The sequence below is a fragment of the Pelobates fuscus genome, chromosome 1 (assembly GCF_036172605.1).
Source record: "Pelobates fuscus isolate aPelFus1 chromosome 1, aPelFus1.pri, whole genome shotgun sequence".
NCBI classification, from domain to species: Eukaryota; Metazoa; Chordata; class Amphibia; order Anura; family Pelobatidae; genus Pelobates; species Pelobates fuscus.
In genome coordinates, this window is record NC_086317.1 from 116,114,192 (window position 1) to 116,136,485 (window position 22,294).

Sequence of the window (22,294 nt, forward strand, 5' to 3'; positions counted from 1 at the left end):
GGCTAATAAATTTCAACAAATCGGAACTAGTGCCAGTTCAAAGGATCCAGTTCTTGGGTCTAATTTTTGGATTCTATCGCGATGAAGTTATTCCTGCCAGAAGAGAAGATACTAAAGATCAAGCGGTTAATCCGGAATCTCAGAGAAAAAAGTGTGTTTTCAATCAGAGAAGCCAGGTGCTTGCTGGTTCTGTTTACAGCCTCAATCCCGGCAGTCGGTTGGGCAAAAGCCAGAATGAGACCTCTACAAAGAAACATTCTGCAAGTTTGGTATCGACAGGATCTCGGCCTAGATGGGCTGATGAGGTTTAACGATCTAACTTTGAAAAGTCTGCAGTGGTGGACATTTTCTCGATTCCTCCACGAGGGTCTGTCAGTCCGGATGAAGTCCTTCACTATCATAACAACAGACGCTTCTGCGCTGGGCTGGGGGGCCCATCTGGGAGACATAAAGAAGCAGGAGTCCTGGCAAGAGAAGGATATGAGAAGTTCCTCGAACTTCAGGGAATTAAAGGCCGTATGGATGGCACTCTTGGCGTTTCAGTTTCTCATCAAAGATCAACATATTCAAAATCGTTCAGACAATCGAACGACAGTGGCATATTTGAACAAACAGGGAGGTACGAGATCAACAAGATTAGTAAGCCTTTGTTCAATAATCATGCTGTGGGCAGTAGTGCACCTTATGTCAATCTCTGCAGTTCACATTTTAGGAAAGTTCTATGTGGTGGCAGATGCCCTGAGCAGGCATCATTTGAAACAAGCAGATTGGTCCCTGTCATGCAGAACTTTCAAGTTCATCACAGACCGCTTCGGTGTTCCAGAGATAGTCCTGATGGCATCCAGAGTGAACAGGAAGACAAGACGTTTTGCATCCCTAAATCCAGCAGACAGGCCGGATTTCATAGATTCCCTGTCAGTACCGTGGAAGTTCAACCTGGCATATATCTTCCCGCCAGTAGTGCTTCTTCCCAGAATACTTCAAAAAGTAAGGCTGGAAAATGTAAGTGTTATCCTAATCCTTCCATGGTGGCCAAGAAGAAGTTGGTTCTCGGTTCTCCTGAACTTTCCGGGGGCCACCTTTTGGAAGCTTCCTCTTTCAGGAGTAATTCTAGAGGACGCCATGGTGCCTCTTCCGGCCCTTCGGAGATTCCGTTTGACGGCCTGGTTTCTGAACTCCAGATTTTAGAGGGTAAAGGTCTGGATCCTGAAGTTATAAAAAATTTTTTTTTGGCATCTTACAAGGAATCTACTTCAAGGTTCTACGTTAGGATTTGGAAGTTTTTTCAGCGGTGTTGTGGGTTTGAAGTCAACCCTGTTTCCGCGTCCATCCAGAAGATTCTATGCTTCCGTCAGATGGGATTTGCAAAGGTCTTAAACCTGCTTCATTTAGATTACATGTTTCTGCTATCAGTTGCTTCTCCCTCAGATGTTTCACCTCGAAAATTCTGATTTCAAGGTTCTTCAGAGCTCTGACACGTTTGGTGCCCTTTGTTAGGGAAGCCTGTCCTCCTTGGGATCTGAATTTGGTCCTTTCCGCGCTTTGAGTACCGTCTGTTGAACCATTGGAAGAAGTTTCCCTGAAGATGTTTTCGTTGGATACCGTTTTTTTTTTGGTGGCTATTCGTCAGCTAAAAGAGTATGTGAGATCCGAGCGCTTCGGGAGTATTTTCCCTTTTTGGTTTTCATCAGGACAAGGAGGTTCTGAAGCTCGATCCTTCAGGTATCACTAAAGTTTTTTCTGTTGCCAATGTCAACCGAGAAGTGGTTTTGCCGACCGTTTGTCGGAATCCGTCTAATGCCTTGGTAAGTAATTTTCACTGCTTAGACGTAAAGATATGTCTTTGGCAATATCTAAAAGCTACGGAATCCTTCCGGTAGGATATCAGTATGTTTGTCTTGTTCATAGGCACAAAGAAAAGGTATGTTGGTTTCGAAGAGTTCTCTGGCTAGATGGCTGAAGGATTGTATTCTGTTATCTTATTCTAAGAGTAGCACGGAATTTGCAGGCCCTATAAAGGCACATTCTACTAGAGCTGTTTCGCCGTCATGGGCTCTGCGTGCAGCTGCTTCTCCGTCTCGAATTTGTTCAGCTGCTATTCGGTCCTCTCTCCATTCGTTCTCAAGACACTACAAGTGGGACATACTGGCCTCGGAGTATGCAGCTTTTGGGCGCAGGGTGCTTCAAGCAGTAGTGAACTGAAACCCGCCCTCAGGATCTGCTTTATTATATCCCTATGGTGTAAGCACTGCCTCTAATCTGATAGGAAAAACATAAATTTTACTTACCGAAAATTTCTTTTTCCTGAAGATTAGAGGCAGTGCTACAATTCCCGCCCCTTTTTCTAATAAACTCAGTAATTTTGCAGCTATTTGGCTTATGTATTGTCTGGGGATGATCAGGAGGAGCTGCTACTTATTGGAAAGGAGGTAATTAGGGGAGGGGTTAAAATGTTTGGAGATTTGCCTGCCTGTTTTTTCCCTCCAGATTGGATATCCCTATGGTGTAAGCACTGCCTCTAATCTTCAGGAAAAAGAAATTTTCGGTAAGTAAAATTTATGTTTTTTTTGTGCAGGCTTGTTAGGAGACCAGGAAGTATAACTTACAATGTTGCTGAGCCCAGTAATTTCAAAGTTGGCAGGAAAAAGAGTGGTGCTGGCTAGTGCATCTCCTCGAAGGCAAGACATACTTTCCAATGTAGTAAGTATTTTTTAAAAAATGTAAAAAAATAGCCGCATGCATGGGGAAAAAAAAAACATATAAGAGTTTAAGGGAAAAGGGAAATTCAGGTGTTGGCTCTAACCGCGTCCTCGTTTTAGTAAACTTTCCCAATTTGTCTACAAATATTCCCATAGACTTTAGTGGTGACTTCTATTGACAAATCATTCATAACGTTTTTCCAATAGTATTGAATCACTTGGAAAGCTTATTAAAACGAGGCCCACGTTAGGGGAAATATCTGGGAGGGTAATGACAAATGTGGAGCAAAAGAACCTCGTCAAATACTACATTTCCAAAATAACATTATTTGATTAAATTGCAAATGTACCGGGGTATATCAGTGCAATATATCAATAGCGACCATTTATGTCTGACATACTGAATTTAGTGTTGTGCATTCAATTATGTTTAACAAAAAGACCCAATTCACATGCACATTAAGTTACTTTTTTCAATTAAACCATTAAATAAAAACTACCGAATACATCTTTATACTAGCGAATACAAAACAAATGGTTGTTTGAGCCCTAGCATTAACCATTTTCACAGGAGGTAAGATTTTTTTAATGAAAATATTTAGATCATCTTAACCCACGTCTGCTGTCTGACCCCTCTCATACTTCTCTTTTGCTGTTTACTTTACTGCACTATGTGATGTAAGTTTGTACCCTGTGACTGAACAGAGTTGGAAAAAAAATAGCACCATTGGAGTAAGAAGAGACAGACAGATAATATGTAATTGCACGTATGCCTGTAGAAGTGGATATCCTGATACGCAAGGTGCAGTGTTTGAATAGAGTTAATTATAGTGGGCAGATTTTTTTTTTTTACATTTTTTTTATATGCATCCTCCCTACCTTGCCCTGTATCTTCTCTTCCTCCAATAGCATCATCAGGAACACAGCTAATGTTTTGGGGTGTTTTATGTCAGCTAAGCGATTTTAGTATGTAGAAAGTGGATAACTGACAAACATTGCACTGAAACCCCTTCCTTCTCTGTCCATAAAGTAATGTCAGTACTTGTCATAGAACGTTATTCCAGCATCCTGATTGATTAATGCCTTCCTGGTCTGGGCAATGGTCTTGCGAGGGTGCATATTATTGCAATCGCAGCAACTTAAAAGCAAATGTTAATCTGAAATTGCAATAAATTGGGATCATAAGTGGGATCATAACATAAAATGACTTTTATTTTTGTTCTTGTTGCTTAGGGACTTCGATTTGAAGTTGTTCCTTCATGGTTTAAAGAGACGCTCGATAAGTCTGTATTTTCAGCACCTCATGATTATGCAGTCGAAACAGCTAAACAGAAGGCACTGGAAGTAGCCAGGCGCATGCATTTGGTCAGTATAACCTATACTCTTCTTCTTGTTTGTTTTATCAGGGGTATTCCTCCACATTCATTGAGGATAGAGTAAGTTTTACTCTATTACAAATTGGGCTTAATGTCAACATATAGTCTGACAGCAAAATGTAAACATTATGGTGTTTTGTAATGGCGGTGTTTTACTTTGCCAGACAAAAGGGGCAACATATATGCACCAAAACCACAGCATTAAGATGTAATGGTTTTAATGCTTAGAGCATCCATTTAAGGAAGTTCAACTTGTGGCTCTCTGTTTGTCAGTCACCACAGGTGTGGTGTCTGACTAATTTTTCCAGAAACGACAATGCTTTACATTGTCATATAGAAGCGTCTGAAGTTCCCAGGCACCATGCAGCAGTATTTGTCAAACCATTGACAAGCAATTACTTGCTGTGTCCGGTGTTTATGGTTCTCTCAGTGTGAACTGGTCTTTTAATTCTGTTATTTTCTCATTTCAAGTTTGGTCAATGTTCATTGGCTGCAAGGGTTAAAGGACCACTCTAGGCACCCAGACCACTTCAGCTTAATGAAGTGGTCTGGGTGCCAGGTCCAGCTAGGGTTAACTAATTTTTTTATAAACATAGCAGTTTCAGAGAAACTGCTATGTTTATCAATTAGTTAAGCCTTCCCCTATTTCCTCTAGTGGCTGTCTCATTGACAGCCGCTAGAGGCGCTTGCGTGATTCTCACTGTGAAAATCACAGTGATAGCACGCAAGCGTCCATAGGAAAGCATTATGAATGCTTTCCTATGTGACCGGCTGAATGCGCACGCAGCTCTTGCCGCGCGTGCGCATTCAGCCGACGGGGAGGAACGGAGGCGGAGAGGAGGAGGAGAGCTCCCCGCCCAGCGCTGGAAAAAGGTACGTTTTAACCCTTTTCCCCTTTCCAGAGCCGGGGCGGGAGGGGGTCCCTGAGGGTGGGGGCACCCTCAGGGCACTCTAGTGCCAGGAAAGCGAGTATGCTTTCCTGGCACTAGAGTGGTCCTTTAACTGATGGTCTCTGCCTGTTAAATACCAATTCATAAAATGTTTATTTTTTTTTTACATTTAAATGGTGGAGACTGGCTAGCAAGTCAGCTGTAACATGATTAAAACTTGCACTGCTGAGGGATTTTGCTTAGGTCTGAAATGATTGCATGGACAAAATTTGGATGAAACGTTCTGACATGTATTAAATTCTGTTGGTCTGAACAAACATTTTTCTGGAGAAACCAATTGTTTTTGCCGTGCATGAGTCTAGTATGTATTGTTTAAAAAAAGATATTAGTAACTCAAGTTATTTATTTGAAATTATATGGTGGTACATATATTATGCAAATAAGTTCCCTGGGATTTCTGTTTCAATTCAAATGTTAGAAACGCATATTAAATATTAAAAATACATAGGCTATTCTACTGTACTGTTGTTAAGGCTGAGTTTAAGTGTAATACATAATGTACACTCTTTGTTCTATTTTCAGAAGCATCTTAAAACACCTGACATTGTTATTGGAGCAGACACTATTGTGGTAAGTTACAAATCATGTCTTACAGTTGAAATAAAATGTAAGAATTAAACATTGGTTGCCTTAACTTACCTTGCAGGTTGCATCAATCACTTTTTCATATCTAATACATATTACAATTGGTCACGTTTAGCTGGGATTATTTATTGGGGGGAAAAAAGCATGCTACTGAGATTTGAAGCATGTGCATTAGTAGTTCTGACTATTGCATTATCAACTGTATTTGCAATTTATAATTGGTGTTTGGCATACTGTAGGTGGTCAATTTTCTTGACTTCCTGTGGTTTGGATGCCTTTACATTACTAGTCTTCTGTATTGTGTCCTGGGACATATTGGTTGGCTCTATCTCAAATCCAATGCATAATCCTGATCATAATAAGCTACTGTGTCTGTTTAAGGAAGTTCCTACTCAGGAACTTCTGGCTTTCCACTGATGCTAGACTGACTCCAACCTTAAAGGACCACTATAGGCACCCAGTCCACTTCAGCTCAATGAAGTCCATCTAGGGTTAACCCTGCCTGCTGTAAACATTTCCGAGAAACAATGTTTACAATAGGGTTAATCCAGCTTCTAGTGGCTGTCTCACTGGCAGCCGATAGAGGCGCTTCCGTGCTTCTCACTGTGATTTTCACAGTGAGAAGACGCCAGCGTCCGTAGGAAAGCATTGAGAAATGCTTTCCTATGGACTGATTGAATGCGCGCTGGGCTATTGCCGCCATGCACATTCAGTGGAAGAGGGAGGAGAGCGCCAAGGGACACCTTCCTCCCCCTTCAGACCGGCGGGAGGGTTGCCATGAGGGTGGGGGGCCCTATTAACACTATAGTGCCAGGAAAATAAGTTTGTTTCCCTGGCACTATAGTGGTCCTTTAATCAAAAGATGTTCAGAATGATTTACTAAAGTTAGAATTGTAAAAATTCAAAGTGTATTTCACATTTAAGGTCACATTGGCTGAATTGTAGAAATTATCCAAGTCAGCTATGCTTTCAGTTCGGCTGTTTTGTTTTTTTCTAAAATTTGAAATATACTTTGAATGCTCAGCAATTTTCATTTTAGTGAATAGCTCTGTTATGATGTATAAGACAGCAATTCTGATCATAAACACTAGTCATGTGTTTTTTAGTGGCTGCCAGTGGTGTGTGAGAACCTGTTTGGTATGAAATGAAAATTAGTGGTAATAGCCTTACACAAACAAGAATTTCCCTTTTGATTGAATAAACTCACTCTTGTAGTATAGATGTAATACTTAATGTATGCAAGATGTATTTGTTTTCTAATTTGAGGTTTTCTGAAATATCTTACAGACTTTGGAAGATGCAATCCTGGAAAAACCATTGGATAAACAAGATGCATATAATATGCTATCAATGTAGGCAGCCCTTTTATTTCTTTCTTTTAAGGATAGCTGATCTTAAAGAGGTTTGAAATACAATTGAAAAAAAAATTACACAATTGTAGAAGAAACAACAATAATATATTGCAAAGGCATAGTGGTTTTTGGAAATCTGTCTGAAATAGAAAGTTTCTAAATTCTTTTTGGAAGAAAAGCTATTGTTTACCACTGGGAATTTAATGTACTCTGCTCTACGTACTAGACGTGGACGAGTCTGAATCAAATTAGTTTTAACCCTTTAAGGACACACTACATGTGTGACATGTCATGATTCCCTTTTATTCCAGAGGTTTGGTCCTTAAGTGGTTAAACTACACCCAATCCACCCATCTGGTATTTACTTGTGGAGTCTTGCTCCTGGAAAATCATTGTAAATCTGTGTTCAAGTGTGGAATAAAAGGAGTTTGGTTAAGAGAAACCAGCAGCAACATATTTTTTTGTACAAGACTACTGCAAACTGTGTGCATGTCATTGTCTCTCTAAATGTACTGTACTTTCACACTTTAGGTTTCTTTTGGATTATGTATTCTTATTTTTAATAACGCCAACTAATTCCGTAGCACTGTACAATAGGTAAAGTAACAGACATGTATTTGCAACAAGACTAGTTGGACGCACAGTGTTGTGAACCCTGCTTAAACAAACTTACGTTCTAACTCTTCTGTTTGCAAGATTGAGGCCCAAAAGATTGAACTGGAAAGTCTTCAACTGTTCATTATTTATTAAACCCTTAACCCCTTAAGGACCAAACTTCTGGAATAAAAGGGAATAATGACATGTCACACATGTCATGTGTCCTTAAGGGGTTAATTAAAGACCAGTGATGACCTATTTCATCTTGACACTGTTCTTTAAGGATCTTATTTTAGAACGGAAGAACATTGTACGGCTAGTTGGAGTTGGCAGACCTCAATAAGTGGAACATGCCATTTTGGTATAGGGTGTATGTTGATAAATTGTAATGACAGTATAGAATAGAGTTTGGTCCCTAAGGGGTTAAATGTGCAAGTATGCTGCCTATAGTGTTGGGTTCAGGGCTAGACAAATTTCTCTACATTTATAGAGCCAGACGCTTGTTTCATTAAACCTTTGAGTACCTGATGTCTGCAAAGTACTGTCTAGAAGTGAAATTAATCATTCTTTCCTTGGCATCTACTGACAGAACATGCTGTCTCTGCTTACTGTGAGATTAGTGACTGCTTCTGGAATTTACTTGCTTTCTAACTTAACATTCAAACAGAGCATCAGGTGGAGGTGATATGAAGTCATGTCCTTCTGACACTAACACTTGCCAAACTACAAATCTCATGAACCGATGCCAGCCCAAAACACAGATATTGACTAAAAACATTGCTCCTGTCATAGAATGTTGTCTTTCGTTGAGCTGTATCACATCTCTCAAAATATACTGTCTGCTGTGGGTTAAAATATTGTACCTTTTTTGACTTTAGGTTGAATGGTAAAGAGCATAGTGTGTTCACAGGTGTCGCAATTGTTCACTGCAAAAGCAACAAAGGTAAGGTTTTAAAATCCATTCTATTTTTTTTTTTTTTTTTTTTAATTATTATCATTCTAATTTTAAATGAAAAATTTAAAAAACTTTCAATTATACTGGATTCTGTAGATACAGGTCCAGTAGATCTAGTGTTCAAACAAAAATCAATATGTAACAATGAAACCAGATATTCACATAATGTTTCCACTTCTACTGTTACGAAAAATGTGCGGACTAACCAACTATTCCCCAAGTCCCTTTAAATATTCCGTTACAAAGGTGCTTGTGTTAGCTCAGAAATTTAGTTCCCAGGAACTGCTTACCTACTGACTGAGGTATGGGGGAATTTAGCTAGCCCTTTGCTATGTTTCTATTCTATACTATGATTTTCAGTAGGCTGCTTTCACACTGCAGCTGTGGTGTTTTCTGTATGTAGCCATATAGTTGTATGTTAATGTAGATCACAGGAATAATCCACCTGGTGAATGAGGTTTTGGTGAATTCAACTGGCATTTCTATCTAGTTAGCTATTGCTGTCTTCTTAGCCATATTTGAGACAGTATACAGTAAGGATAGACTTATAGAGGGAGTCTGCTTTGAAACCCTTGTTTGTAATTGGGCGTTTCAACACCTGAGGTTGTCAGTCACTTAATTGTACTGATATGTGTGTGGGGGGGGGGGGGGGTTCTTCATACAAAAATGTATATTAAAACAACTAATACCAAGTAGGCTTCCTATAATTTGATGACTGGAACATAGACCCCGTCTTCACAGTTTTTAAAAAGTTAGGTAGTTCAGAAACAGAGAGTTATCTCTATATCTTTTGTCCTTTTTTTATTTTTGATTAATGATCGTGGGCCCTCTCGGTGACATTTCAGGTCAATAAAGCTGTGTTTGAGATACCTTGGCACTATTTGTTACAATTTAAAGGGACAGTTTCCACTTGGAGGATAGTTGGTTAGTTTGCATATCTTTGTAACAGTAGATGTCTGTGAATACCTTGTTTCATTTTTGTTTGAATTCTCAACACTACATCTGCTGGACCTGTCTGTACAGGGTTATGCCATATACCAGTTCTAGTGCTCGTACTGAACCATGCTGACCTACTGGTTAGTCTGATATTTCTCTTCTTTGATTTTAAATAATGTTTGTCTTTGGATAATTGTATTTCCTGTTCTTGTAGCACTATAATTTTCTTAAACTCCTAATCTCTCCTCTCTGTCTAGTCTTCTGTTGAAGTAAATCAGTAACCCAAAAGTGACCAAGGGAACTAGGAAACTACCTTTTGCTAGCAGATTTGCAAAAGCATACACAGATAAAGTTGAGAGCTGCTGTTCAATGACCTTTTCCGTACTTTGTGACATAATTGACAGCGTGATGCATAGTTGGCACTTTTTCTACTTTTTTCCTTTGTTGGATAGAACTGCTACTTTATTATAAATCATAATGGTTAAAACCTGTTTCCAAAGATCACATACATATTAATAGAATGTGATTTTTACTAACTTTTTATTTACATTTTATTTTCATGGTTTCTCCATATCTGCATTTTCAGGTCCCTGAACAAACTGCATTTCTACCCCTTACCCACCCCAACTGTTTCATTTTGATGTTTTATCCCTTCTTCTTGCATATTCTGCATTAATCAGACTTGCTTAACCCCTTAAAGACACATGACATGTGTGACATGTCATGATTCCCTTTTATTCCAGAAGTTTGGTCCTTAAGGGGTTAAATTGACTGCATGCAGCACCCAAATAAAATGATCAGGAACCTGACATGTGAAACCAGCAGTAACCTATTAGAGGAGAGATGAATCATTTATGTCCTACAGTAATGTTCTAAAAGTGAAGCAATCACCTTGGAAACCAGTGGCATCAGCAGAAAAATGTCATTGGTAATTGTTTCATTGTTAGAACTTTTCCATAGTTTTCTATGAGAGACCCATTTCTACATCTCTCAAAATGTTAGGTCTGACTTCAGCAAACAGGTAAGATCTACCAGACCTCTGGTGTTAAAAGGACACTCAACACCAGAACCACTACAGGTTAATGCAATTGTTTAGGTGCAAAACAACTGTGCCTGCAGTTTGTACAGTGTAAACACTACCTTATCTGTAAAAAGGTAGTGTTTGCATTGCTACTTAAAGACAGCTCTGTTTATGTTACGCAGAAAAACTGCATTTAGGTGTCTGCTAGCCATGCTTCTTATTGCCGTCATTGTTTGCAGGACTAAGAGTCTTCATCTTCATGCTTTCCATGCATATGCGCAGTAGGCCTCCCGCAATGCTTAACCCTAGGGATGAGATTATCGGGGTTGGTAGGGAAGGCAGGGGGCTGTGACCAGTGTTCCCCAGGTAAATTGTCAAACTGTCCTTACATTGGGAGAGGTGCACTGGGCACGTCTGGCACCATAACTACTACAGCAGTAGTGGTTATGGTGCTTGCAATGTTCCTTTGAACACACTATGCAATAAGAGATGTTTAAATATCGGGCCTCTTTCAATATATATAGGGAGGCATTTTAGTCAAAGCTAGGTGTGGATAGGGCTGCTTAAAAGGACACTATAGTCACCTGAACAACTTTAGCTTAATGAAGCAGTTTTGTTGTGTAGAACATGCCCCTGCAGCCTGTGGCAAACCTAGCCACTTCTGGACTGTAGTTAGTAAAGGTTGTCTGTAGGCTGAATATGTACTGTATATTTTAACCTGTGTATGTACCGTATTATGGCCGTTCGCATGCTGGCAGCCGTACGCTGCCAGCATACAAATCCCTTTCGTTTGACGAAACACGGCTATCCAGGCCGTTCGCCATACGAATGCGGGCTCCCCAGGTAGACCACCCACTCACCAGTCGTGTGGCATCAATTAACCGATTGCAACAATGTTGCAATCGGTAATTAAGGGCTCTCCTAGGTGGCCGTCGTTCGGCTACCAACCATGCGGCGGTCGGCCATCTTGGATCCTTTGTCTCTGCAGCGGTGTTCGGTCGTCGAGAGCCTGGAACTGAAAACGGCTACTCAATGATCCGAACACCGCTGGACTTCCAGAGCGTTCGGGAGTTCCGCGTTCGGTACATTCTGTTCCCCATATATGTTCGGTACTTTTAAACCGAACTCAATGTTTTAACGTATTTTGTGCGGCGTTCGGTTAGTTTAGCTGGGATCGGAGCGGTATTCTCACTAAATGTGCCTGCCGACCCCAGCTATCTACCGAACGGTCATTCGTCTAAAAGCGAGTAAAAATGTATAAAATATGGATTTCTGTGTAAATTGTCGGTTTTGCTCCACGAGGGGATAATCCACTTAATCGTCCATTTTAGTGGGAGTATCCCTCTCGTGCAGCAATGCCTGTTGGGATAATTACAATGCCTGATGGGAGAAATCCCCTGTAACATCTGTAAGGAAACCCCTTGCAAGGGGAACTGCATAAATATGGAAGTCTGTGAATAAAGCAAGTTAGTTGACTCCCAAACTGTGTTTCGTCCGGTTATTGGGAGGATTGGGGAATATTGCCGTGCTTTCTGCTCTGACTGTGGATTACCTGAATATACCAACGGATATCGTGGACTAATATACTGCATTCCGTTACAATTGGTGGCAAGCGACGGGATCCGAACCTTACAGCCGAAAAAGCAGTGTTCGTATAAACTGGAAACTACCGAACAAGGAAAGCAAGGGCAATTCGTATGGAGATTGATTACACCATACTGAAACGGCAGACTTTAAAAGAGCTACTGGAAGCCAGGGGTAAGATAGCCAGCAACAAATCTAAAGCTGTGCTGATCGCTGAACTGATGGAAGGAGACAGAGCAAGCAGCGCTACACCTCCACCAGCCATGGAAGAGACCCCATACCAGAAAGAGCTAAGAACCAGGTTGGCGTTTCTGCCACAGCCAGTACCCTTGGAAATATTGACCGTGCTGATATCAGATGTGCATGATTATCTGATGGCAACCAGCACACCAGAGACACCGCCTAGGGCAGAGTCTGTTACTGCCTCCATATACGGACCGGTAAAACCCAAAGTCCCACATCACGCATTTAAAGCGTTTTGTGAAGAAAAGGACGAGATCGACGGGTATTTACAGGATTTCGAGAGGCTGTGCGATTTGCACGACTTGGAACCCGCAGTATGGGTACCCCTACTGGCAGGCAAATTATCGGGTAGGGCAGCTGAAGCCTACCGCGCTGTGCCCCGAGAGGACAGCAAGGATTACCCTAAAGTAAAGAGGGCGATCTTGGAGAGGTATGCCATTACCCCAGAGGCGTACCGGCGCAAGTTCAGGGGCTTGCGCAAACCTGAGAAAGATTCTCATGCAGAGTGGGCGCACAAGCTGGATCAAGCATCGCAAGGCTGGATACAAGCCAGCAACGCTACTAACATGGAAGAGTTGCGGCAGTTAATGCTGCTGGAGCAGTTCTTTAATGGTTTGTCCCCAGAAGCACAAGAATGGGTGAGGGATCGTAAACCACTCACCCTAACCGAAGCCGCTAGATTGGCGGATCAGCATTTTGATGCCAGGAGGCATCACGGACTCTAAAATAAGACTCTCCCTCGGATTACCGGGCCACCCAATACTTTTTCTCCTACCGGCCCCACAGTACCCCTGTCCAGGCCAGCACTGAATAATCCACCACCCCCTTCCCGATACAATGGCCGGGCTAACATTCAGTGTCACACCTGCAAGCAGTGGGGGCATATTTCTCGTGAGTGTACGCAGAACCGGAGCCGACAAGCTTGGAACCAGGTGCGACAAAATTTGACACCCAGGGCTGCTGCGCATCACTACCAGGTAGCACCAGCCACCCAGGAAATGTTGAGCGCTCAAATCGAGGAACCTCTAGGGGTGCTCCACGAAGTAATGTCGGTCCGAGCCACCGACAACCGACAACATCATCGGCAGCTAGTGACCCTGGAGGGGAAGGAGGTACAAGGGCTCTGGGATTCAGGAGCCACCCTAACTTTGGTTGCACCGCATTTGGTAACAGGCGCAACCCACACTGGCGGATCAGTGGCAGTGCGGGTGGCAGGGGGAGCAGTATACCGGCTACCCACTGCCAAGGTACATTTGGATTGGGGTGTGGGAGAGGGAACTGTGGAAGTGGGGCTTATGCAAAATTTACCCGCAGATGTTGTACTGGGGAATGACTTGGGCCAGATGACTTCCGCTTTTATTCCCCAGGCTCCGTACCAGGAGGCCCATCCCGTAACCACACAGCAACATGCTCGCACCACGGCTACACCGATACACTCTGAGGCTCAGGTAAGAGGCCATGACCCCCAACCGACTTCCATGTCCTGGGATACCCCGACTACCTTTGCAACCGAAGTCCAGACAGACCCCACCCTACAAGTATATAGGGACCGGGCACAAGCTGACCAAGCAGGGCTAGAGGGGGAGCGGTACACGTGGGAGAAAGGGTTATTATACCGTGTCACGGCAAAAGACGTGGGGGGGCTGTCACCTTGACTAACAAACAGTTAGTGGTACCGCAGAAGTATAGGCAGGAGCTACTTAGAATCGCTCATGATATCCCCTTGTCAGGACACCTAGGGATGACCCGTACCCGATACCGCTTAACGCATGCCTTTTTCTGCCCCGGAATCTCTCAAGATGTGCGGCAGTATTGCACCTCCTGCGACGTCTGCCAGCGAGTAGGGAAACGAGGGGATCGCCACAAGGCCAAGCTATGTCCCCTACCCATTATCGCAGAGCCCTTCAGCAGGGTAGCTGTAGACATAGTAGGACCCCTGCCAAAACCCAGTCCCTCTGGCAAAAAGTACATTTTAACTATAGTGGACTACGCCACCAGGTACCCCGAGGCTGTGGCCCTCACTAACATTCATGCGGAGACCGTAGCTGAAGCCTTAATGAAAGTGTTCTCCAGGGTAGGGTTTCCCCAAGAGATAATATCAGACAGGGGCACCCAATTTACGGCCGAAGTCACCCAACATATGTGGAAGGTATGTGGCATTAAGCCAATAGTTAATTCCGCCTACCACCCCCAGTCCAATGGACTATGTGAGAGGTTCAACGGGACGCTGAAGCAGATGCTTCGGACGTTCGGGGAGACCCACAAAGATTGGGAGAGGTTCCTGCCTCACCTACTCTTTGCATATAGAGAGGTTCCCCAGGAGTCGACAGGATTCTCCCCGTTTGAGTTACTATTTGGGAGGAGGGTGCGGGGACCCTTGAACTTGATTAGGGAACACTGGGAGGGAGAGAGTACCACTAACGAAACCCCTATTGTATCCTACGTACTGGAGTTCAGAGACCGTCTGGAGGCGCTGACTCAGGCTGTGCACACCAACCTCCAGGCGGCTCAGCAACGCCAGCGACGCTGGTACGATAGAGGAGCCAGGGACTGCAGCTTTCAGGTGGGACAGAAGGTGTTAATTTTAAAACCCGTCCACACAGACAAGCTGCAGGCCATCTGGCAAGGCCCATACCAGGTAGTGGAGCAGCGATGCGACACTACCTATGTGATTGGCCCCTGCTCAGGGGTAGGGAAGAGACGCATGCTCCACGTGAACATGCTCAAACCCTACCATGAGAGAATAGAAGATGTGACGGCGATCTGTGCCTCCTCCTTAGAAGATCAGGAGAACCTGCCCCTACCTGACCTACTAGAACCAGAAGAACCGATAGAGCCCTCCCGGGGAGTTCAGCTGGGAGAGCGGCTAAGCGCCCATGAGCGTGCCCAGGTACAAGCGCTGATTGTAGCTAAAGGGGCTACCTTCTCTAATTTACCTGGATACACTCCGCTAGCCACCCACCGAGTAGAAACCCCGGGACAGCTACCTATGCAACAGGCTCCATATAGGGTTCCGGAATCAGTCAGAACCCATATGAAAGCCGAGTTAGACGAAATGATACAGCTAGGGGTTATCGAACCCTCCGATAGCCCCTGGGCATCGCCGGTAGTCCTGGTGCCTAAAAAGGATGGCACCACCCGATTCTGCGTCGACTACCGGAGGCTAAATGACAAAACGGTGTCTGATGCCTACCCGATGCCCCGGATAGACGAGCTGTTAGATAAGATGGCACGGGGCCAGTATCTCACTACCATTGACTTGTGTAAGGGATACTGGCAAATTCCTCTAGCCGATGACACAATCCCCAAGTCGGCGTTTGTCACTCCGTTTGGCCTGTACCAGTTCAAGGTCATGCCTTTCGGAATGAAAAATGCTCCGGCTACCTTTCAGCGGATGGTAGATCGGCTACTGGACGGCTTTCAGGAGTATGCCTGTGCCTATTTAGATGACATAGCCATCTTTAGCCAGACCTGGGAAGATCACCTACGCCATATAGGGGCGATCTTAGACCGTATTGGGGAAGCTGGGTTAAAGTTAAAACCTAGTAAGTGCCACATAGGTATGGCCGAGGTGCAGTATCTGGGACACCGAGTAGGGTGTGGGCAGCAGAGACCCGAGCCAGCCAAGATTGAGGCCGTAGCCAAGTGGCCTACCCCCAGGACTAAGACTCAAGTGCTGGCGTTCCTAGGGACGGCTGGCTATTACAGGAAGTTTGTTCCCGACTACAGCACCCTGGCCAAACCCCTAACGGACCTGACCAAAAAGAACCTTCCCCGACTGGTTGTCTGGGCCCCAGAGTGTGAACAGGCATTCCAACAACTCAAGACAGTTCTAACTAATGCTCCTGTGTTAACTGCTCCTGATCCAACTAAAAGATTTCTTGTTCACACAGACGCTTCAATGTTTGGATTGGGGGCAGTGCTGAGCCAAGTGGGAGCCGATGGCGGAGAACATCCCGTAGCCTACTTAAGCCGAAAGCTGTTGCCTCGTGAAGTGAGCTACGCCGCCATTGAGAAAGAATGGCTGGCCGTGGTGTGGGCCCTTAAAAAGTTACAGCCGTATTTGTATGGACAACCTTTTTCATTACTCACAGATCACAACCCGTTGGTGTGGTTGAACCGTGTGCCTGGGGACAATGCCAGGCTGCTGCGCTGGAGTTTGGCGCTGCAGCCCTTTGACTTTACCATCCATTACCGCCCAGGAAAGCAAAACGGTAACGCCGACGGGTTATCCAGACAGACTGAACTCGAGAAGTGATCTGTGAGTACTCCCCCGGACATCCCCAAGCCGATCCGTTGGGATCAGACTGTGTATGCCGGCTTGGTTCTGGGGGAGCATTGTGGCAAACCTAGCCACTTCTGGACTGTAGTTAGTAAAGGTTGTCTGTAGGCTGAATATGTACTGTATATTTTAACCTGTGTATGTACCGTATTATGGCCGTTCGCATGCTGGCAGCCGTACGCTGCCAGCATACAAATCCCTTTCGTTTGACGAAACACGGCTATCCAGGCCGTTCGCCATACGAATGCGGGCTCCCCAGGTAGACCACCCACTCACCAGTCGTGTGGCATCAATTAACCGATTGCAACAATGTTGCAATCGGTAATTAAGGGCTCTCCTAGGTGGCCGTCGTTCGGCTACCAACCATGCGGCGGTCGGCCATCTTGGATCCTTTGTCTCTGCAGCGGTGTTCGGTCGTCGAGAGCCTGGAACTGAAAACGGCTACTCAATGATCCGAACACCGCTGGACTTCCAGAGCGTTCGGGAGTTCCGCGTTCGGTACATTCTGTTCCCCATATATGTTCGGTACTTTTAAACCGAACTCAATGTTTTAACGTATTTTGTGCGGCGTTCGGTTAGTTTAGCTGGGATCGGAGCGGTATTCTCACTAAATGTGCCCGCCGACCCCAGCTATCTACCGAACGGTCATTCGTCTAAAAGCGAGTAAAAATTTATAAAATATGGATTTCTGTGTAAATTGTCGGTTTTGCTCCACGAGGGGATAATCCACTTAATCGTCCATTTTAGTGGGAGTATCCCTCTCGTGCAGCAATGCCTGTTGGGATAATTACAATGCCTGATGGGAGAAATCCCCTGTAACATCTGTAAGGAAACCCCTTGCAAGGGGAACTGCATAAATATGGAAGTCTGTGAATAAAGCAAGTTAGTTGACTCCCAAACTGTGTTTCGTCCGGTTATTGGGAGGATTGGGGAATATTGCCGTGCTTTCTGCTCTGACTGTGGATTACCTGAATATACCAACGGATATCGTGGACTAATATACTGCATTCCGTTACACAGCCTCACTGCTCAATCCTCTGCCATTTAGGAGTTAAATCCCTTTGTTTATGAACCCTAGTCACACCTCCCTGCATGTGACTTGCACAGCCTTCCATAAACACTTCCTGTAAAGAGAGCCCTATTTAGGCTTTCTTTATTGCAAGTTCTGTTTAATTAAGATTCTCTTAAACCCTGCTATGTTAATAGCTTGCTAGACCCTGCAAGAGCCTCCTGTATATGATTAAAGTTCAATTTAGAGATTGAGATACAATTGTTTAAGGTAAATGACATCTGTTTGAAAGTGAAACCAGTTTTTTTTTTCATTCAGGCTCTGTCAATCATAGCCAGGGGAGGTGTGGCTAGGGCTGCATAAACAGAAACAAAGTGATTTAACTCCTAAATGACAGTGAATTGAGCAGTGAACATGCAGGGGAATTATCTATAACTAAAACTGCTTTATTTAGCTAAAGTAATTTAGGTGACTATAGTGTTCATTTAACCCCTTAAGGACACCTGACATGTCATGATTCCCTTTTATTCCAGAAGTTTGGTCCGTAAGGGGTTAAACAAAATTATTTAACTACTAAATGGCAGAGAATTGAACTCTGAAAATGCAGGAACATTATCTGTGCACTAAAACCACTTCATTAAGCTAAAGTTGTTTTGATGTATGTAGAAAATTGGGCAGACTAGATGGGCCGAACGGTTCTTATCTGCCGTCACATTCTATGTTTATTTAAACCTATTCCTTGTTCAGTCTCAGCATTTTTTTTTCCCACAGATAATCAGTTGGAGACCAATATTATTGATTTTTATGAGGAAACAAAGGTAAAGTTTGCAAATTTGTCAGAGGATCTGCTATGGGAATATGTTCACAGCGGAGAACCAATGTAAGCACGCAAATCATTACCAAGTACTTACTTTCTGAATATTTCTGTAGTAAACCCTTTCTTTTACTGAGGTGTAAGCATTTTAACAAATGCTGCCCTTCTTACCTTGTATGCATGTATTTATATATTTATCTTACACCTTTCACCCAGTTTATCAGGTTTTACTGCTCAATCCTAACTGTTCCCCACATTTATCCCCTCAAATGTATTTATTTTTGTGACCACTAGTCCCTTATGTTTATGGCTATGGTTCTCAAGTTTAAGTATGTGTTGTCCTACGTTTCTTGGACATCTCTGCACTTTTATGCTTATCACTAGGCAATTTTACATAACGCCTGTGCTTGTATATACATATTATCACCTTTTCTTTTAATAGCACCTCCTTTTTAAAAAATAAATACAAATTTCAATCAATAAAGTTGTTTCAAATTAATTAGGTCATAGCTAATAGGATTTCTTTTTTAAATCTTTCCTGGTAATCTCTCCCAACTGGTTACGAGCTAGAGCCAATGCAGTCGCCATTCATTGGATGAGAGCATCAGCTGATTGCTCTCAGCCAATGAATGGCACACTGAGCAAAATAAAATTTGTACAGGATTGACATTCGCTCTGGGCTGACTGATGACACCCCACGACCCTGCCAGAGGTGAAGTTACACTTCCAGCACCCAAGGAGTTAAACTCTGAATGTGCACTTTTCACAGCGAAACATTGCACATATAGACTCCAGGCATAATGACCACTTAAAAAAAAAAAAGCTGAAGTAGTCATTGTGCTTGGAGTAACTTTTTAAGGAAATGTTGATTTGTTAAAACCTGAACATTTGGATTTGATCATCACTCTACTATTTTTAAGGCATATTTTATTAAATTGGTGAAAAACCATAAATAAACTTAACTACTGTGACCTTTTTAGGTTTATGGATTAATCTGAAAACGAATATACTTTGCTAAACAGGACAGAAGTTGTTTAAAAGAAATAGAATGTGAAAATCATAGGGAATTTGAAGTTTTATAAAAGCCCTATCTATCTATCTATCTATCCACATTTAATATGTTTATTGATTACTTGCTGTTCCCACTGTTTTATTGCTGCAAAGGTTGTCGCTATGTAAACCCTAATGATACCACAAGCACTTTCCTGAATACTAATCTAATCAAGAACATTGCAGTAGCTTATGAAAACTGTAATATTAGCAAGTTTTACTAATTACTTTAAATTTGACTTTTGTTTTTTTTCTTGACAGGGATAAAGCAGGGGGATATGGGATCCAGTCGTTAGGAGGGATGCTTGTCGAATGTGTCCATGGGGATTTCTTAAATGTCGTAGGATTTCCTCTGAATCACTTCTGCAAAAAACTAACTGAAATCTACTACCCGCCATCTAAAAGCACCATTCACAGAGTGAAGCATGACTCGATTCCTTACGTAGAGACATTTGAAAACTTAAGTGATGTGGAGACAGACTGCACCAGCCAGAGATCATTATTTGAAGGAAATAACATTTTAGAAGAAAAGAGCGTTCCTGGCTATAGTAGCGAAGATTTGGACTGTTCTTTGCAATATACATCAGGGTTCCAGAATGGAATTGTAGAAAAACCAAGAAAAGATTGTAAACTCCCATCAAATATCCTCAAACTTTTGGATGGATTTAAAGCATCTAAGGTATAATATCCGTATGCAGTAAAGATATATTGTTTTATTTGTAACTGTAAAAATATAAAATCTAACAAAATTGCTCACCATATGTTCCTTTGTTCATCTAAAACAAAAACTATGAACGGTCAAACATCTCTCATGAACTTTAGTTTTTAGGGTTTAGTCTTTATTATGATAGTGTGTATTTTGTGTCGTAACTTTGTATATAAATAGCCTAAAACAAAACTTACATAGGCTTGAATTACAAAGGCTAAGATACTCTAAGCACCAAATTTAGCTTAAAATGTTACTCCAAAATCCATGATCACTTTTGCTTTTTGAAGTGGTCATGGAGGAAGGAATCTAAATGTACAGTGTTTCAGCTTGGAACACTGCACATCCAGAGATATTTGAACTTTTGTTCTGGGGCTGTTTTCAACCCCTGCACATGTGATTTTTGGCATCCTGGAGAAGCTGTGTTTATGTGCAAAATTGACTTATTGTCAGCAAGCACTGCACACTGGCATCAGATGTTCCCTGCTGCCCCCTTTACATGCAGAGCCTGCAAGTGGAAGCTTGTGTAGCCCCAGTCTCTATCACTGCAACCCTTTTGCCTCCCTAAACCTTCTGTTTTTGTTTGTTTGTTTTTAAGTTCCCTCCCTGTCTCCCTTTCCTCCCCACTCTTTCTCCCCATCTCCTTGCTGGCCCTGAGCTCGCCTTTTGATTCGACCTGTCAATGGCAACTGTGACGTCAGATTAGGGGAGGCTGAGCAGCACCGGGAGCTTCGGCTGTTGCTGGATTTCAGGTGAGTTATTGCTTATTTTATTTTAGCATTTGTGGGGTGTAACTTACTAAGCAAAAAAATATTGCTAAAAAAGGTTCAAGTGACCCTTTAAGAAGCAGTTTTGGTGCCTAGATCATAACCCTGCAATCTTGGTGCTCAATGCTCTGCCTTTTAGTAGTTAAATCACTTTGTTTATATATCCCTAGCAAACGTTATAAAAAGGTTTTATTTTTACAGTACATTGTGTTTATTTCAGAGGTTCTTATTTCCTGCTCTTTCAATTTAACTTTAATCACACACAGAAAAGAAATTGAGCTCTGTTTCAGGAAGTGTGTAGGCAGGTTGTGTGAGTCCCAGCCAGAGAAGGTGTGGCTAAGGCTTCATAAACAAAGTGATTTAATTCATATGGCAGAGAACTATCTATACCCTAAAACCAAAACTTTTAATAGCTCACTAGATGGTTAGTACAACAAATAAATGAAAAGCAAGGCTACAAAAATACATAAACCTGTATGCAATTTAATTTACAAATCAGCAAGCTGTAGTGATTAGTGTGCCCTTTTAAAGTTGTGATGAACTTTAGGTTAACCTTTTGTTTGTTCTCAGTATGTGTTTGTTTTGCCTTGGGTTTCCACTTATAAAAATCTGTCCATCAAATTTGTTCTAGGTTCTTGTTTTGAATCAGGCAATATATTTAAATTAAAAAACGCTGCAAATGTGTTATGAAACTTTTTTTTCTCTACAGTAGAGGTAGCAGATTTACTAAACCACAACTTTCCAAAAATGGTTAAATGTTCTTAAAACTTTATATTCATCTGTATCAAGTGGTCAGTTCTCCAGGTACTTCTCAATCTAAACTTCATTATCTAAACAGATTATTATCTTAAAAAACTGTTTTGAAATGTTCAACTTAGTTTGTTGTCTCTTGATTTTCTTGTTTCTTCTTCTGTGTATAGGCATTGTTTGTGGCATCTAAATTTAAGATCTTTGATAAGTTGAAAGAAAATGGTACCTCGAAGGCCGTTGAAATTGCAGATATGATTAATGCTTCCGTACGTGGAACAGAGCGGATTCTTGATGCTTGTGTTGCCCTTGGCCTGCTCGAGAAAACACATCAAGGTGAATCTTATTGGTAATTTATTTCCATGAACTGTTATTCTTGATGGCAAAGTATTGGTTGGGACATGTCTTCAGGCAGTTGATTTCCACAAGTTAAATTGCTAGAGCTACACTTGGAATGCACCAATTTGATTTTTTCCTGATTTTCAAACAGCCAGAATGTAAATTTAGAAAATCCATCCCTTCAAGTCCCATGAGCTGAAACATTGCTGCTGTTAACCCTGTGGGAATAAAGGCACTGTGATCAGATCCTGTGTGCCCTTACTTTTCTTCCTTTTACAATTT

General features: G+C 42.4%; 1 protein-coding gene across 1 annotated transcript in view; it reads left to right on the plus strand.

The window, feature by feature from the left end:
- ASMTL (acetylserotonin O-methyltransferase like) overlaps nucleotides 1-22,294 on the plus strand; it is a 58,853-nt gene that overhangs the window by 22,127 nt on the left and 14,432 nt on the right. The window contains exons 2-9 of the mRNA XM_063450180.1: nucleotides 2,576-2,700; nucleotides 3,933-4,064; nucleotides 5,548-5,595; nucleotides 6,898-6,962; nucleotides 8,438-8,502; nucleotides 18,361-18,469; nucleotides 19,715-20,132; nucleotides 21,847-22,009. Coding sequence (XP_063306250.1) covers nucleotides 2,608-2,700; nucleotides 3,933-4,064; nucleotides 5,548-5,595; nucleotides 6,898-6,962; nucleotides 8,438-8,502; nucleotides 18,361-18,469; nucleotides 19,715-20,132; nucleotides 21,847-22,009 — 1,093 coding nt within the window. The 5' untranslated portion in view covers nucleotides 2,576-2,607. The remainder of the gene's footprint in view (nucleotides 1-2,575; nucleotides 2,701-3,932; nucleotides 4,065-5,547; nucleotides 5,596-6,897; nucleotides 6,963-8,437; nucleotides 8,503-18,360; nucleotides 18,470-19,714; nucleotides 20,133-21,846; nucleotides 22,010-22,294) is intronic.